This window comes from Zootoca vivipara, chromosome 7 (genome assembly GCF_965207765.1).
Source record: "Zootoca vivipara chromosome 7, rZooViv2.hap1.1, whole genome shotgun sequence".
NCBI classification, from domain to species: domain Eukaryota; kingdom Metazoa; phylum Chordata; class Lepidosauria; order Squamata; family Lacertidae; genus Zootoca; species Zootoca vivipara.
Genome location: NC_142590.1, coordinates 26,258,603 through 26,275,810, shown reverse-complemented (window position 1 = coordinate 26,275,810; position 17,208 = coordinate 26,258,603). Strand labels below are relative to the sequence as shown.

General features: G+C 41.9%; 1 protein-coding gene across 3 annotated transcripts in view; it reads right to left on the bottom strand.

Moving 5' to 3' along the window:
- COL24A1 (collagen type XXIV alpha 1 chain) overlaps positions 1 to 17,208 on the bottom strand; it is a 156,895-nt gene that overhangs the window by 9,669 nt on the left and 130,018 nt on the right. The window contains exons 44-55 of one of the 3 annotated variants that reach the window (XM_035123684.3): positions 17,035 to 17,088; positions 16,823 to 16,876; positions 13,386 to 13,439; positions 11,485 to 11,592; positions 10,063 to 10,170; positions 7,589 to 7,696; positions 7,446 to 7,499; positions 7,059 to 7,121; positions 5,996 to 6,049; positions 5,458 to 5,493; positions 1,015 to 1,050; positions 896 to 922 (exon numbers count right to left, since the gene is read on the bottom strand). In XM_035123684.3, the coding sequence (XP_034979575.3) occupies positions 896 to 922; positions 1,015 to 1,050; positions 5,458 to 5,493; positions 5,996 to 6,049; positions 7,059 to 7,121; positions 7,446 to 7,499; positions 7,589 to 7,696; positions 10,063 to 10,170; positions 11,485 to 11,592; positions 13,386 to 13,439; positions 16,823 to 16,876; positions 17,035 to 17,088 (756 nt within the window). Of the gene's footprint in view, positions 1 to 895; positions 923 to 1,014; positions 1,051 to 5,457; positions 5,494 to 5,995; positions 6,050 to 7,058; positions 7,122 to 7,445; positions 7,500 to 7,579; positions 7,697 to 10,062; positions 10,171 to 11,484; positions 11,593 to 13,385; positions 13,440 to 16,822; positions 16,877 to 17,034; positions 17,089 to 17,208 lie in introns of those variants that run through there. The other 2 variants (XR_015950978.1, XM_088673875.1) reach the window with 2 other exon arrangements.

Below are 17,208 nucleotides of genomic sequence, written 5' to 3'. Positions count from 1 at the left end.
AGGTCGGTTTGCAACATAAAAATACAAAAACGAGAACATGAAATACACTCCTCTCCCCAGGGAGAGTTCGTCTGGCATCTTCAGTACCAGGCCTTTGGCTGATTCATGTTCTACAGCCTTTTAAATGTATTTGTGTGGGGGGGGGGTTAAAAAAATTATTTATTTGTGTTTTATCTATATTTTTATCTATGAGCGTCTCCACCCCCATCGTTCTGCCCGGACACTGAGGTCCAGTACCGAGGGCCTTCTAACGGTTCCCTCATTGTGAGAAGCCAAGTTGCAGGGAACCAGGCAGAGGGCCTTCTCGGTGGTAGCGCCTGCCCTGTGGAACACCCTCCCATCAGATGTCAAAGAGAAAAACAACTACCAGACCTTTAGAAGGCATCTGAAGGCAGCCCTGTTTAGGGAGGCTTTTAATGTTTGATGGATTTCTGTATTTTAATATTTTGTTGGAAGCCGCCCAGAGTGGCTGGGGGAATCCGGCCACATGGGCGGGGTATAAATAATAATAATAATAATAATAATAATAATATATTATTATTATTATTATTATTATTATTATTAATGTTTAATTGTTTTATTTCATTTTTCTGTTGGAAGCCGCCCAGAGTGGCTGGGGAAACCCAGCCAGATGGGCGGGGTATAAATAAATTATTATTATTATTATTAATTATTATTATTATTATTATTATTATTATTATTATTATTATCTTGTCAACCACCCTGAGATCTTTTAATGAAGGACGGTATATAAATCTTACAACAACAACAACAACAACAACAAACTAATACCACTACCCCTTCTTAATAGTGACTACAGAAGTTCTAGAGGATAGTGCCCCAACTCTTTTACTATTCAATGCTGAAACCATCATAGAAAACATATCCAACTTACTCTTGGACCAGGTGGCCCCGGTGGACCCTAAAAGGTAGGAGAGAGGGAAACACCATATAAGAGTGGTTTGTACAATTATGCAGTTATGCAAACTTTAAAATAATGCATTATTCACTTACAGGTAGACCTGGATGGCCTCGTGGTCCTTGAGGTCCCTGAGTAAAAAGAGATGATAAAAATGCATGAAATATAGTTTTTCTTTAAAAAAAAAAGTAAAAAAAATCTCTATATACCACCTTGGAATGAAATGCAGTTTACAAAGAAGACTGGTATGTTTAAATGCATATATTAAACTAGCTGTAAAATGGACCAGGACGACAAAGGCTATTCTCTACCAGCTATGACCTACACAAAGATTTCTTAGTGCACTGTAGACCATTTGTCTGAGTTGCTGTATACTTTTTAAAGCAAGTCTGTGTACTGAGTAAGCTTTCTGTCGAAGGTGTCAGCCCAATACGACTCAATTACTGAAGTTCTCTGTTTATCCAGTCCTCCCCCCTGTGAATACTGTGGGTGCATTTAGCATTTAAAAATGCTTTAATAAAGGATTTAAAGCATGTCACGAGCAAGCAATTCTGTGTGTTTTTCGACCAGCCAGCCTGTTAGTAAAAAAAAAATCATTTATTAAAATTTGTATTATTAATTTATTAGTCATGTATAATGTACACTGTGTTTTTCAGAAAATTAAATAAGCATGTCATATAGAGAAGCAGCACCTCCCCATATAATGTCTACATGCTGTACCACGGGATGGGTTGAATCCATTGGTTCGGGTCCTAGCCTCCAGTGCAGGAGAAAACCAGCTTGCTCCATCTACCCAGAGACAGATATTGGAAGATGGCTGCCATATGTCATCTCACTCTCCTGTTTTCCAAGCTAAACATTCCCAATTCCTTCAACCATTCCTCATAAGGCTTGGTTTCCAGACCCTTGATCATCTTGGTCACCCTCCTCTGCACAAATTCCAGCTTGTCAATGTCCTTCTTAGACTGTGGTGCCCAGAATGGGGCAGAGTATTCCAAGTGTGGTCAGACCAACACAGAATAGAGCAGGACTATGACGCTATATGTCTGTTGGTGGAGCCTGGAATGGCATTAGTTTTGTTTTGTTTTTGTTTTTGCTGCTGTATCATACTGTTGGCTCATAAAACCATAGAATTGTAGAGTTACTTTCTTGGGCTCCTTGATCACTGCAGATGGTGACAGCAGTCACGAAATTAAAAGACGCCTGCTTCTTGGTAGAAAAGCAATGACAAACCTAGACAGCATCTTAAAAAGCAGAGACATCACCTTGCCGACAAAGGTCCGTATAGTTAAAGCTATGGTTTTCCCAGTAGTGATGTATGGAAGTGAGAGCTGGACCATAAAGAAGGCTGATCGCCGAAGAATTGATGCTTTTGAATTATGGTGCTGGAGGAGACTCTTGAGAGTCCCATGGACTGCAAGAAGATCAAACCTATCCATTCTTAAGGAAATCAGCCCTGAGTGCTCATTGGAAGGACAGATCGTGAAGCTGAGGCTCCAATACTTTGGCCACCTCATGAGAAGAGAAGAATCCTTGGAAAAGACCCTGATGTTGGGAAAGATTGAGGGCACTAGGAGAAGGGGACGACAGAGGATGAGATGGTTGGACAGTGTTCTCGAAGCTACGAACATGAGTTTGACCAAACTGCGGGAGGCAGTGCAAGACAGGAGTGCCTGGCGTGCTCTGGTCCATGGGGTCACGAAGAGTCGGACACGACTAAACGACTAAACAACAACAACAACAACAAGGGACCCCGAGAATCATCTAATTCAATCTCCTGGAATGCAGAAATATGCAGCTGTTCCATACCTGTCCCAAACCTGCAACCTTGGCGTCATCAGCACCACGCTCTAATGTTAAACTTGTGGTCCATACTAAGACCATTAGATACTTTAGCTGAAATTTTTGCATAGCAGGGGGTTGAACTGGATGACTCTTGGGATCCCTTCCAATTCTACAATTCTTTGATCTTCCCCCTTGAGTTTCCCCCTTTTCTCCTCCTCCTCTGTCAGCCTTATTTCCTCTGTGTATGTATCGCCTTCTCTGCTACGCCAGTTTCCCTTATCTGCTCTGCCTCCCTGTTTACACTGCAGAAACTAAAAAATGATTGTCTGTATAAGCATCGCAAGGCTTCAGAAGCCTCAGTGTCACTCTGCGGTCTCATTTCTGGTCTGTCCAACCCTATTATCGGGTAGGACCACCCAGGATGCAGCATGACAGTTGGCTGTAGTCTCTGTGCTCTCCAGACATAGATACAAACCATAAAACAAAAACCACATTAAATATTTAATAAAATTAAAATAATAAAACCACGACACTACAGGTCAGTAGGTAGGTGGCAGTAATAGGGCCTTTCCTCTGCCATTGAACTCAAGAGAAGAATAACTTTGCCCTAGCTTTGCTTTGCAGGCTCTTCCACAGGACCAGAACAGGATAGCTATGTGATGCTGAGTATGCACCATAATTTTGAAGAACATGGCTTTCCCACAAAGAATCATGGGAATTGTAGCTTGTTAGGGGTGCTGGGAACTGTAGCTCTGCAAGGGTGTTAACTATAGTTCCCAAGATTCTTTGAAGGAAGTCAAAGGTATGTCTTAAATGTGTATTGTCTATTCAGCCTGACTTTCTAATACTGAAAAGGAGAGAGAGAGGTTTGAGATATATTATACCTCTTATAGAACTCTTGGGACCTCCATTATAGTTTGTTTCCCTCGTCCTTGTATCCAGCCTTTTCAGACTCAGTTACCATTTTCTGACTATTGATGTCCTTGGTTTCCCCCCGCCCCCCAATGTGAGCAGAAGACTATAATCCTGAAACTCAGAGAAGCATAATCATGCTGTTTCTGCACTGCATATTTTTTGCTGTACACTCTCCTTGTCAGTACTGAACTGACAAAAAATATTGTTTCCAGGAAACACAGTATACTTTTGACTTCTTGTTTATTCATAGAAAAAGGCTACCCCTTTCTTATTTATTGTTTTTAATTGCTCTGCTCAGAAATCCTAATACCATCCCGTGTTAAAAGCAATCGGGCATCTAGGAAGGATGCCAACAGTTTTCTTTGCTTCAAAGGAATGTGTTCAGACTCAGTACAGAGCTGAACGAAAATAATTTGATGTCTGTGAAAATACATGGAAATAGAACTTTTCCTCCTGGCTGTAAAGGCAAAGTTAATTGCTTTGTGCTGCCAACAGTCGCGTCCCCCTTTTCTGACAAGTGGCTCACGCAATGAATTCGTGATGGAAGGAAATTGCTAATTGCCAGCGGTGCACAATTTCAAAGGCAAAAAGAGTACTTAAATGATACAGAGACGCCTATTTTCCACTGAAACGCCCTGGAAAGATCCATTAACAATGAGACGTGTTTATGTGACAGCAAAGTAGACTATCAAGCAAAAAAGAAGAGGAAAAGTAGGAGCATCTTCGGACACTGAACATCCATAAAAATATAAAGAACACGGAAGAATTTACTTCTGGTAACCATGCATGGAACATGTCTGCTGCCGAAAACGCAAACAATAATGATCACAGAAACCAGTGATTGTTTTGAAGGTTTGCCACGAACTTGAAAGTTATTAGGACCAGACTACTGTGGGTTCTTATATGGGAAAGACACTGGGATGTACCATAGTTTCAAAAGGTCTCTGATAATTGCTTTGCTCTCAAGTAAGATGGAGCTGCAAGGATTTGACGTTAAAGATGACATTTCTGAGAAAGGAAAAAGTCTGTACTCTCTGGCCTACGTTGCTCCATCCCTTAGTACTAAAATCAATCTCAATAAAGGTCACTTATTGTGGGTTGGCCCAAGAAATTTTTGCTGTTCCAGTCATCTATGCTATGATCTGAGATAAGTGTCTCAAGACCCCTGAACAAATCTTGAATTTCACGGGTTGTTTTTAAAGTTGGGCTGGTCCTGATCTTCACTCCAGTCACTGCATTGACATCAGAGTTCAGGATTAGTCTGAGTGCTGCTGGACTTGGCTACTATTCTGTGAATGTATTAACAAGCGTCACATAAAGACGCTCTCAACAAAAAAGCCCATATTACTACACAGCAGCTGCAAGCATAACTAACGTTCCTGGTGACATTCTACAATTCCTGGCTACGCAGAGGGACATCTATCTACCACTAGGACTTCTGTCCCCACAAGCTATGTAATCATGATGTTGCAGGAAGCACTGTACTGTAGGTGAGTGGTAGAGTACGGTATATCCTTTGCATGCAAAAACTCCCAGGTTCAATTCCTGGCATCCAGGTGAGAGCCCTGCCTAAAACGCTAGAAAGCTGTGGCCAATCAGTGTGGAGAATACTGAACCAGACAGGCTAGAGACCTGACTCAATGTAAGTGCATAAATTTCTTTCATCTGAGCAGCTGGAAAGATGCAGATAAACACAGCCTACAACTTTTTAAAAACAAGGAATTAGTAAGGAAATTATGATCCCTCTCCCCAACTTGATATGTTTGCAGGATGTGGGTGGAGCAGAAATCACCCCAAACAACTCTGTTTTTAACATTACAAACTTTATTTTCACGTACCATTTCGCCTCTGGATCCCTTTTCACCCCTGGGTCCCTGAAATTAAAAGAAATACATGTCATCTTAAACCCCCCCAAATACAGTGAATTATAGTCACTCCAGAAACCCATTTATTTCAATGTGTTTTACCATTCATTTCTACAGAACAGAAGGATATCTAAGTTTACTTCACTTATGCATGACATTTGTGCAGCTATATTGGAATGGCTCAATACCACCTGAACGAACTAAGGAGAAATACTTACGGATTATAGCAGCCTTTGCCAACCTGGTGCGCCCTCCAGATGTTTTGGACTACAACTCCCATCATCCCTTGTTATTGCCCATTTAGGCTGGGGCTGATGGATGTCCAGAGAACACCAGGTTGGCAAAGGTTGGATTATGAAGGGAAATCAGTGCTCTCATGTTCTTCTCTACAAAACAAGTCTTTTATCTTGCATGCATGTTACAATGCAAAAGAATTCTCATCCATTTGCTGTTCAAAGTGTGGAAACCTTCATGCGATGAAAAGCAATGCTGGGAAAGACCAAGCACTTACAGGTTTGCCTGCTGGACCTATGATGCCTTCATTACCAACAGGGCCAATGTTTCCCTAAAAACAAAATGCAAATAAATTTTTAGAGCAATAAATAATGAACGACAATACCGTGCTGTGTGACATTTGACTATTTAAAGAACATACAATTCCATGCCTGGTGAAAATTAAACAATAGTGAAATGATATGAGATGAAATTCATATTCAAAGAAGGCCAATTCTGTTTCTGGATATAAGAAGGGCAAATAGACAAGATAAGTTTGCATCCCTTTCATTTGCACACCAAATCTATTGTATTTCTGAGCATGCATTTATGAACACCTGAAAAGTGAAAAGAACTTGACCTCTGCTGTTTTCTAAGAGCCCTATCTATATGTGATGTAATTTTCAGCTTAACAAACAAAAAAAACCATTACTTGTAATAAGTAATGAGAGAAAGCGATCCTTAACTGGTATGCTTGTGCAACTTGCACAGCGATCCATTTGGCAAGTTCTGAAATGTTCTGGCTAGTTAATTGCTGGGGATTGTGTGTGGGAGCAGGATTACTATTAATCTATGGTTAAAGCAGGCACCCCCAAACTCGGCCCTCCAGATATTTTGGGATTACTATTCCCATCATCCCTGACCACTGGTCCTGTTGGCTAGGGATGATGGGAGTTGTAGTCCCAAAACATCTGGAGGGCCGAGTTTGGGGGTGCCCGGGTTAATGCTTCAATGGTGCTGATTAATTCATTAAATCTTGAAGAAAAGCAAATTTTGCCTCCATGGTGATTAGAATTAAAGTAAATAACTGGCAATGTGCTACCCTCCCTTGGGTAACCCCCAAATTTTCAGTCAGAAGCAGGTCACCTGACCCTGCCTCAACCAGGGTCAACCAAGGTGTAAGTACAACTTTCACAAATTCTGCTCTGGGTCACCTGTCCACGAATTCAGCTGTTCCTACTTATCTGCTGGCATAGGAGGAAAGTGGTCTGAGTTTTCACTACAAACCCATGGGAACTGCAGAGATGTCAGTTAAGATTGTACAGCGAACAGTAAGTTTATTAATAGACAGAATCACTTACTATTTGTCCTACTGGGCCTTTAGGTCCCAAAATCCCAATTAAACCAAGGTCACCTTCAGGACCCTAAAAAATGAAAAGAAAAAGCTTAGTCATAGTACATCTGATACACTATTTTCAGTCAAATTACTGTAGTTATTTCACAAAGTGAAATATTATTTCCTTTGCTCTCGGGGAAATTATGAAGTGCTCGCTGAAGATCTTTCATGCACGACAGATGTCTTACAGTTCAGCTTTAAAAAAGGACATGACCCAGCCACACAAAGTTTAAGATGAACATGTTAGGTCCATTCGCTCCAATGGGAGGGTTAAGGGCATGTTTAACTATTTCCCATTTAATGGGATGTAAAGAGGCTTAGCTTTGGGACTGGGCTCAAAGTGAGCACATACCTTTGGACCGGGGAATCCCTGAAATCCCATCAAACCATGATCTCCAGGTTGCCCCTGGAATATTAGCAGATAGGAAGATTAATATATGAAATTGCACCCGAATGGTACTAAGAACTGTTTTACAAACAACAGGCGGTACATACAGCATGCCCCTTGAGGCCAGGATCTCCCGGGGGGCCTTGATCGCCTTGGGTCCCAGGATGACCTCTTTTACCTTGCTTTCCTAGATGACCCCGAAGCCCTTGTTCACCCTGAAATAAGACGGAAAGCACCCATTCATTATTAGTCTTATACAGGAGAAGCATATGGTGCCTCGGAATTTCTTCATGAAGAAATCATAGATAATGATTGCTGATGCAGAATTCACCCTGATTCTGAGGTTCAGCGATTAAGGGATTCTTTCAAAAACTGTGCTTAGGATCTGAATAAGACATAGCCTGATCTTGGTAATGGTGGTAGACATCTGTTGTTGTTTGTGTTATGTCATTAATTTTGGCCCTTGTTTTCTGTTGAATTTTGAAGGGGGGGGGGAAGCAAAAAAATATCAGCTAATTTGGACTGAATGGTGAGACTTCTTGCATTGCGTGTTCATTAGGGTGATGACTTTTTCATTTTTTTCCTCAAAAATTATTTCCTGTAGCACAAATGGATGAACTTTTGCCTATTCATGACTAAGATGAGGTATATTCCATTAAAATATTTTAAAAGGTCACGCACAAACCATTTTTAATTTTTTTGCATGCCATTTTACCATTTCATAAAATTGTATTAACAATTCTATATATATTTCATATCTAATTTGGACACAACACCACATTCCACAATGGGGAGTGTTTTTAGCAACATAGGGTATACAAATGTCACACCTGCGTGATGTAAAAGCCCCTTTTTGGGACCTCAAAACTCAGCCAGCAGACCCTGCCGGGCATGCAGGGAAAAGAACCTACAGGAGAGGTAGCAAAACTTCGTCCTCTAGCGGCATCTATACTGTTACTGCAGCTAAAAAAAGCTTCCTTGTGTGTTTGATGACCCTATATAATGTTGTATATATGTGACTCTAAAGCTTGGGTTCACAGGGCCGGCTCTAGGTAGAGTCCTGGTGGTGCGGGGCGTCAGGGCGCCGGGCCGGTAGGCAGGCCGCTGCGCGGAAGCCATGCTGTGCCCTGCGAGGACGAGGGCGCCGGAGTGATCTCCGCCCCTAAGCGCCAGGGCACGCGACCTGCTTGAGAGTGCCCTGTGGGTTCAGTTTTATATATGCTTACAGTGACTTCAAAAATGGTCAAAAAACTGATAAATATTTTTTTTAAAAATCATTTTGTGCATGAGAGATTTTTTAATCAAATCTCTTTGAAAGTAAGATTTTATCTAATCTTCAATGAAAGCTCATTAAATTATGATACAGGGAAATGAGGTTGTAAAAAAGCCATCACCCTAGTGTTCATAGAAGGAAAGCTAATGCTGCTGAAATAAAATAAACCTGGCAGAAGAACACCTTTCAAACCTGGCAGAAGAACACCCTAATACCCACTCCACCAGGCATGTAAACTGAGTAAGAATATTCCTTCCCACCAACCACCAACCACCCCCCCCCCCCGGATCTTTACTGCTAGAGGGGGGTTGGGATATGGTGGAATCGGCACACCTTCAGCCTGGGGAGCTGGGTGGGTTTCACTGCTGCAGAGACCCTTATTGTGCCAGCCAGATGGGAAACAAACACTGTTGGGTCTTCTGCCACTGATGGAAGCCAGCAAAGAACCCTGATATGGGGCATTTCAGGGTGGGGAGGAGCAGTGGTGCAATTGAGTCCAAAAGATCCAAAGTTGCATTGATTTCCCCAAGCAGGGAGTTAGGGTTACTCTGCTGTTTTAATGTGCTCCCAGCTGGCAATATAGCAACCAATAAAGTGACAACCCTACATTCCTCCACGGTACTGTATTAACAAATGCAATTATAACGACAGTTACAATTACCCCCTCCCCTCCCCAGCAGTTCGCTTTAAGTTTGATTCACTTATCATGAAAACAGAAAGCAGTCTCTTTTAAGGCAATTAGTACAAACTAATTGGCCTTCCTTTTGGTACAGAGAGTAGGCTGTGCCTATCTTTCTTTCCAAACCGCTGGGAAATTAAATGCTCTCTCTCTCTCTCTCTCTCTCTCTCTCTCTCTCTCTCTCTCTCTCTCTCTCTCTTTTTACCCTTTCAAAAAGCCTTGTCTTGCTCCTGAAGTAAATTCAGAGAGATAGCACAATTTGCACTGGGGCTGAAGAAATGTCTGTACCACTCCTAGACTAATTAGGGCTTTCAAATTTCACGGGTCTCCCTTGTGATCCTATAAAATGCTAGTGTGAACTGCGAAAGTTTGTAAAGAGCCTATAAATAAATAAATAAATAAATAAATAAATAAATAAATGGGGAGCCCTATAAGAAAAAACCCTTTTGTTTTACGGCATGCTTACATACATTCATTTTCAGAGAGGGAAGGAGTGTACTTCCACATTACCAGGTGCATAAGCTTTGGTACAAGCTGCAATTCTGCCTTTGATATTACTTCCGAATGAGCGGGCAGAAGGATTTCAAACACAGTGCCAGCCGGCTTGAGAAGCTCCCCATTCGAAGTACCTTTAGTCCTGGTGGTCCAGTGTTTCCTGGCATACCTGGTAACCCCTTTGGTCCCTGAGTTCCAGGATATCCTGCCAGTCCAGCTAGTCCCACGCTTCCTCTGTTACCCTTGACAAGCAAGTTATACATAGTCACATCAACCACTGGCTCCATTTGTTTTGAGCAATATGCCAAATACATGCTTTTGTTTCTTCAAAGTAGCCATGCTCATTACACACAACATCGTACATCTACCTGCATGCACACTCTTACACAACATCAGTACAATGATGGCACCTATAAATTGTTATCTAAATAATTATGGTATTCTATTATTATTATTATTATTATTATTATTATTATTATTATTAATTACCCCACCCATCTAGCTGGGTTTCTCCAGCCACTCTGGGCAGCTCCCAACAGATTATTAAAAACATAATAAAACATCAAACATTAAAAACTTCCCTAAACAGAGCTGCCTTCAGATGTTTTCTATAAGTCAGAGAGTTGTTTATTTCCTTGACATCTGATGGGAGGGCGTTCCACAGGGCAGGCGCCACTACCGAGAAGGCCCTCTGCCTGGTTCCCTGCAACCTCACTTCTTGCAGTGAGGGAACCGCCAGAAGGCTGGAGGTACTCCTTCAGCTATACTGGGCCGAGGCCGTTTAGGACTTTAAGGGTCAGCACCAACACTTTGAATTGTGCTCAGAAATGTGATTAAATGATGGTGATATTAACAACACTATTTAAAATGAGGACATGCTATCTATTGAAAAACATTGTTACGTAGAAGTTAACTTTTAACATTTCATAAATAAGCACTAATTTCGCCACCCCCTAATGACTTAGGGAAATAAGGCCCTAGATCAAAGCAGACTAGGGTGATCAGGTGTAAAACTGGTCAGGGTTACTGCAGCCATAGAAAGTGTTGTTTCAACAGGTGTATCCCACCCTGGTATCTGTGTTGATGAAAGGTGGGTTGCAAATATGCAGGAATATGCAGCTGTCCCGTACGGGGATTAAACCTGCAGCCTTGACATTATCAGCACCATGCTCTAACCAGCTGAGCTATCCAGGTGTTGTGAAGCTACAGAAGCTCTGTGTCTTTTGCACCTTACCGCTCTAAAACAGATTGGGGCCCCTGGAACTGATTTTCTATTGCAGAAAAAAAAAGGCACTAAGGTTGTGCAGAAAGGTGGCCAAATCTGATCAATATGTTCACATTGCAGTATGTGAGATACTTCTGCTTAGTTGGGCCTACACCACAACGGCACGGAACAAGAACCATACTGGCAAACAAATGATGTAGCTACTTCTCAAACAGGAGGAAATTATGGAATTCTCTTCTTCCATATGGTTCTTGCTTACAGGTGTTTATGATGCACTGAGAATATTTAAAGACTTTTTCATGTGGAAAACAACCATGCAAGTACTACTCACAGGAAGGCCCTGTTGTCCAGGTAAGCCAGCCTTTCCAGGATTCCCAGGAATGCCCTCTGGTCCAGGATAGCCTTGTACACCCTTCTGACCCAAAGGACCGGATATACCCTGAAATAAATTTGAGATGTATTAGGACAGCCCTGAACAGCACACTATTTGCAACTAAGCTATGCTAAACATGATTTTACACAATTTTTTAAAAAGTACAGTTATATACCTCGAGAAAGTTACTTAAGTTTGAGAGCAGACAACTTTAATTTGTTTTTTAGATATGCTTCCTCTCTGGAATGGATGGAGACACTTTATATTCTGGATTTTCCTTCTTTTGTTTTAAGGAAATAATACTGGCTAATGCCTTATTTTTTTAATCAGTAGGACTGCTAAAGTGCAACACCTTGCAACATCAACTACAACCACTCTTTCCATCCAGGCCATTCAGCTTCTACAGCAGAAGAACAAACATGTTGTACACAACCATGCAACTATGGAAAAAATCAGAAAAGAGGAAAGATCCATATTAGAGGACTTTCCCAGGGGGGGGGGGGGATACTTGAAAATGTGCCAGGGAGTTCCCACCCACCCCCGTCCCACTTGTGGGTTTCATTACAAATCACCATTGAAATCTTAGGGCTTCCTTTTGTATCTAGGAACAGGTTCATGCTTTAAAGCACCGTGTCCAAGCATGCTACTTTTTTTTTTGGCCCTAGTGCTTTCCCTGCACTTTACCACTGAATCAGAGCAAACAGCAAATTGGGAAAACCCTAACTGCCATTTGTTCCGATTCAGTGATAAAGAGTGGGCTTTCGCAGGAAAAAAATGCAGGGGCAGGCAGGAAAAAAAGTGACCAGCCCTTTGTAGGCATGCCTAGGACTACAACAGAGACTTTATGAAGTGCGGCTTTATTAGACTGCAATCCCAAACACACTAACTAGGCAGGAATCCCCATTAAGCACAGTCCAAGTAAACATGCTGTAAGGGCACTGTGTTGCCTCCTCACGAGTAACGCACTCCAAACTCCGTGACTGGTTCTTACAGAGTTTTATTATATACATATGTACAAGACAGAGCGATAATGACCATGACTGTCTAGTCCAGGTCAGAATCCGGAAGTGGCACATGTCTAGATTGGCACCAACAAAGGAACTTGGGAGCCCTCAGCTTCTGCTTCTGCTCCCGCGTTTATCCCCCCCCTGCGCTCCTGGGGTGAAGGGGCGGGGACGTGTCCCCCCCCTGAACAGGTTCTCTGGTCTCTGACACTTCTCCCTCCACAGCGCTCAGGTCTGACACTTCAGACCTTCCCCACTGCTCCTGTGAGCCATCAGCATCCCCGAAGCTCTCCTCCGCTGCAAGAGCCTCAACACCACCTTCTGAGCAACACTCTGAAGCAGCAGCGTCTTGGAGCCCTTGCACCATCCCTCTGGGCTCCCTGCTGACCCCTGATGGTCCCCTGACACATGCATAGAACTGAGATATAAAGGTGAAATATACACAAGGTACAATTTAAACCAATTTTTCTACTTTGCATGTTAGTGAATATAACTCCATCTGATTAGCTGTTTTTCATCACTACATGTCACTGCTTTCTTCTTCTTCTTCTTCTTCTTCTTCTTCTTCTTCTTCTTCTTCTTCTTCTTCTTCTTCTTCTTCTTCTTCTTCTTCTTCTTCTTCTTCTTCTCCTCCTCCTCCTCCTCCTCCTCCTCCTCCTCCTCCTCCTCCTCCTTTCTATACCCCACCCATCTGATTGGGTTTCCCCAGCCACTCTGGGTGACTTCCAGCACATATAAAAACATAATAAAATGCCAAACATTTAAAACTTCCCAATACAGGGATACTTGCATTTGCGGTGGGTACCTGATACCTGAAATCTAGTGTGTGATTAATAAAACATTTTGCTTACTTACAGACATCCCAGGTTTCCCAGCTTGACCGCTCATTCCTTTTTTCCCAGCAGGACCCTAGAAATTTCAAAACATGTGTTTACTGACAAAGCCAATGAAACATAAAAGCAGTATAGAAGCTAGGAGCATATTATCTAGCACTGGGGTCAAAGAACACAAGAATCACTTCAGTTTCAGGGGAATCTAAGATCATAAACCGGCTGGATATTCTTTCTACTTGAGTACAAAATCTGTCAAAATACCACATTCATTCACAAAAGCACATTATCATTTCCCCGAGGTTATTCTGTTTCAGCAATATGTCGCTCATGACAGAGCATAAATGCGCCGGACAGAATTACACCCACTTTGCTTTTTGTTTTTTAAAAATGTCCCCTATTTATGGGGTTTGCGGTATTTCATATTAATAAATGAAACATCCCTGGAGTACTTTAAACTTTTAACTGCTCTATATTAGCCCAAGAATAGATTGTGCCCCAGCCAGAATACATACTGCTTCCGTGCTTAAGACTGTGTAAAATAATACAGTAGTTCTGTGTAATCCAAGCCAGGAAAACTGGTTTAATCTCTGCTTACTAACCAGGGCCGAAACGATGGTTCATTCAGTCTGAACCAGGACAATGTCATTTTACTTAACGATCATTAATTTCTACAGCAGCTTCTTTGTTATAAATGTAAGCTATATTATTATGCATCATTGTCTTTTGAATCACAGCTGCTGCCCGCCCGACGTTAAAATTGCAATATCCATAAAGAGAAGATAAAGCACGCTGGGCTGGGTCACACAATCTCATTTCTCAATCTGTGTATGTTTATTGGGGGGGGGGGAACAGGATTATACACATGTCCCTCCCTGCTTTGGAGGTAATGCTAAACCCCAGTGCATTCTAGGGACAAACCTAGGTAAGCCTCACGGCTGAGAGTTTGCAAGCTTCTGCTTCCATTTTTGACTGGCCACAGTTTGCAGGGTCATCTGAGCCCAACAAACTGTGGTTAATATTAACTAGGGTTTGATGGAACAAGCCAACTTTAAAACCAGAGTTTAAGAAAATGATTTGTTTCAATAAAACCCAATAGTTAACTCTAGGTTAAACGCAAATCTGCAGTTATTTTTTAACAAGGAAGCAAATGTTCCTATCTCTTCTTCATGGCTGCACTGATGAGAGGAGGGAGGAATTTGCAAGATTTGCTGAACTAATAGTTTATAAACTACGGAACTTGCTTCCACAGGAGGCAGGGATGTCAACCAACCTAGACGGCTTTAAAAAAAGGATTAGACAAGTTCATGGAGGAGAAGTCTATCAATGGCTATAAGCCATAGTTGGAGGAACTAACGCTTCTGAATACCAGTTACTGGAAAGTGCTCAGGACTTGCATGCAGGTTTCCCATAGGCCACTGTGAGAACAGGGTGCTGGACTAGATGGGCTATTGGCCAGATCAAACAGGCTCTTATGAACATTGGCTATGAACCCTCCTACGCAATTTTACATTTGTTACCAATTTGGAGTCCATGTAAAAGAAAAGCAGTTCACGTATTATTTGGATTCCTGTTTTGTACATGATGCATTTTGCAGAACTTAGCAGCACAGAATGGTTCAACTTATGGACACAGGTTTAACTGCAGCCTTAAGATGTGCATTTTTCATTAGGCTTCTGGTTGTTAAAACTATTTTTAGGAATAAACTCTGATATAAAAATTTCAGCCTAAGGGACATCATAGAAAGTTTGAAAGAAGTCCAAAGAGGCTGTGGATTTGGGGTTCTATATTATGCACACCCTGCCAAAGCAGCTTGGGATCACAGTGTAGGCTTTACAGAAATACTGAAATATGCAAGTTAATAAAATGTGGTTTTGCTTTGAGTCACAGATTATCACATACCCTTCAGAAAACAACTTTATTGCAGCAAGACTTGGTGGAAAGTGGAAGTATGAAGGTGCAATGGGGGATATTAAAAGCTGTTCCTTATGTAATCCTTTAAAAACATATTAAAAGTCACTCTGTGGCAGAGCAGAGCATTTTTTTGGCAGCTTTCACTGTAGCCTCAATTCAAAGTATTATCCAGAAGTGGAACATTTATACTTGGCGCTCTGGAACTTGCCCAATATACACATTACGCCAAACATGTATGTGCTGTGCCTTCTTTACAAATGAGTCCAAATGCATTTGTACCATGGCCAGAATCCAGAGAGCTCCTATGGATCTCGTGCATGCTCAGTGGGATAGCAAACTCCCCGTGCCCAAGAGTAGCAGCCCCCAAATGCCACACCTCTGCTCTTGAAATGGACCTTATTTCCAAATGTGCTGGAGGGCAGAGGAGGGGGAGGGGACTGCTGGTAAAAACTAGACAAGGCAAAAGTTCTGCAAAGGTATGCAGAGTTTGTTGTGTGGTTCTTTTGATGATGCCCTTTGTCAGCCCAAATGCTCATCCAGTTCTTGCTTCCTGAGTTTACTTTTAAAGTCACAAAATAAAAGGATTCAAGGATTAAAGTCGCAAAATAAAAGGATCCCCCCCCCCCCGGGAAGAAGCATATTTTCACACACACACACACACACACAATAGAGAATGGTTAAAAATATCTGCAGAGATGAAGCCAGAAAGGCAACTGTCCATAAATGCTGCTGCCCAATGTATCACTGATGTCAGCACTTAAGATCTTCATCTGCTTATTTTCTAACAGCTTCGTTCTAGGAACTGCCTCTCAAGATATCACACCACAATGAAAATTAAGCTCCCTGCACTTGAGATAAACACCTGGAGTTCTTGTTCCTAGATCCTAGATCCCTGCAGGTTGCCACTGTTTGCTGAAAAGTGCAGCAGGTATCACCTAATGCAGGGATTGGGAAAAGCTGGAGTCTTGGTGACCACAGGTTCCTCTTCCCAGACATAATGAGATATGCAAAGCTAATTGCAACATCTTGCCCAAGGCTTTTTCACCAACAGTGGCCGAAGAGTTGCCTCTGAAAACTCAAAGGTACCTCTTTCAAAGTGCCTTTTTAATGTAAAATTAGACAGATGGGGTTAAGGAAAAGGACTTTCCAGCAAATGGCACTCTCATTATGAATCATAGCTGCCAAGTCTCCCGCAAAACCCCCGTTTTTAAAGCCGTTTCCCGCTGTCATCCCGAATGGCGAAATATCCCATAATTCCCCCGTATTTCTTTCAGTGCCACTCTGCCCATGTCTGGGCACTGGAAATTGGGCAGCGCTGCTGATCCCGTATTTTTCTAACAGGGACTTGGCAGCTATGTTATGAATACATATCCCACTTTCAGAGTAGCTTCAGCAACATATTATAATTCTTTTATAGTTAATGGGTTCTGGAGACAGAAACAAGCTAACAAAACAAGCAGGCTTATAAATGAAACTGCTGGTCTGTCTAGTGTTGCAAAGCTCTAATTTCAAGTATCACAAAAAAGTGTCTTGCTCTTTTCTACCTACTTGAGATCCTTTCTCTCCTTTTAGTCCTGGTTCACCACGTTCACCTGGCTCACCCTTTGGAAAAAAAAAAGCAATATGAATAAAGCCTAGAAGACGTCAAGGCAAACAGAAAAAGGAACAGGGATTTCCCATCTGGTTAACAAATATAGAAGCACAATTCGTTTTGTTATATTTATCAAACACAAAGTCAACCTACTTCACAAGAGACTTACTGGTGGCCCTTGTTGTCCAATAGCACCTCTAAGTCCTGGAAGCCCTGTGTGACCCTAGAAATAGGAAGTGCAACATATTATTGGGCAGGTAACTAATACTATCAGTTTCTGGTGAGAGGACAAGCCTGAGAAGAGCCAAGGTGTACTCCAACATGTTTTTTTCAATGTATTTCA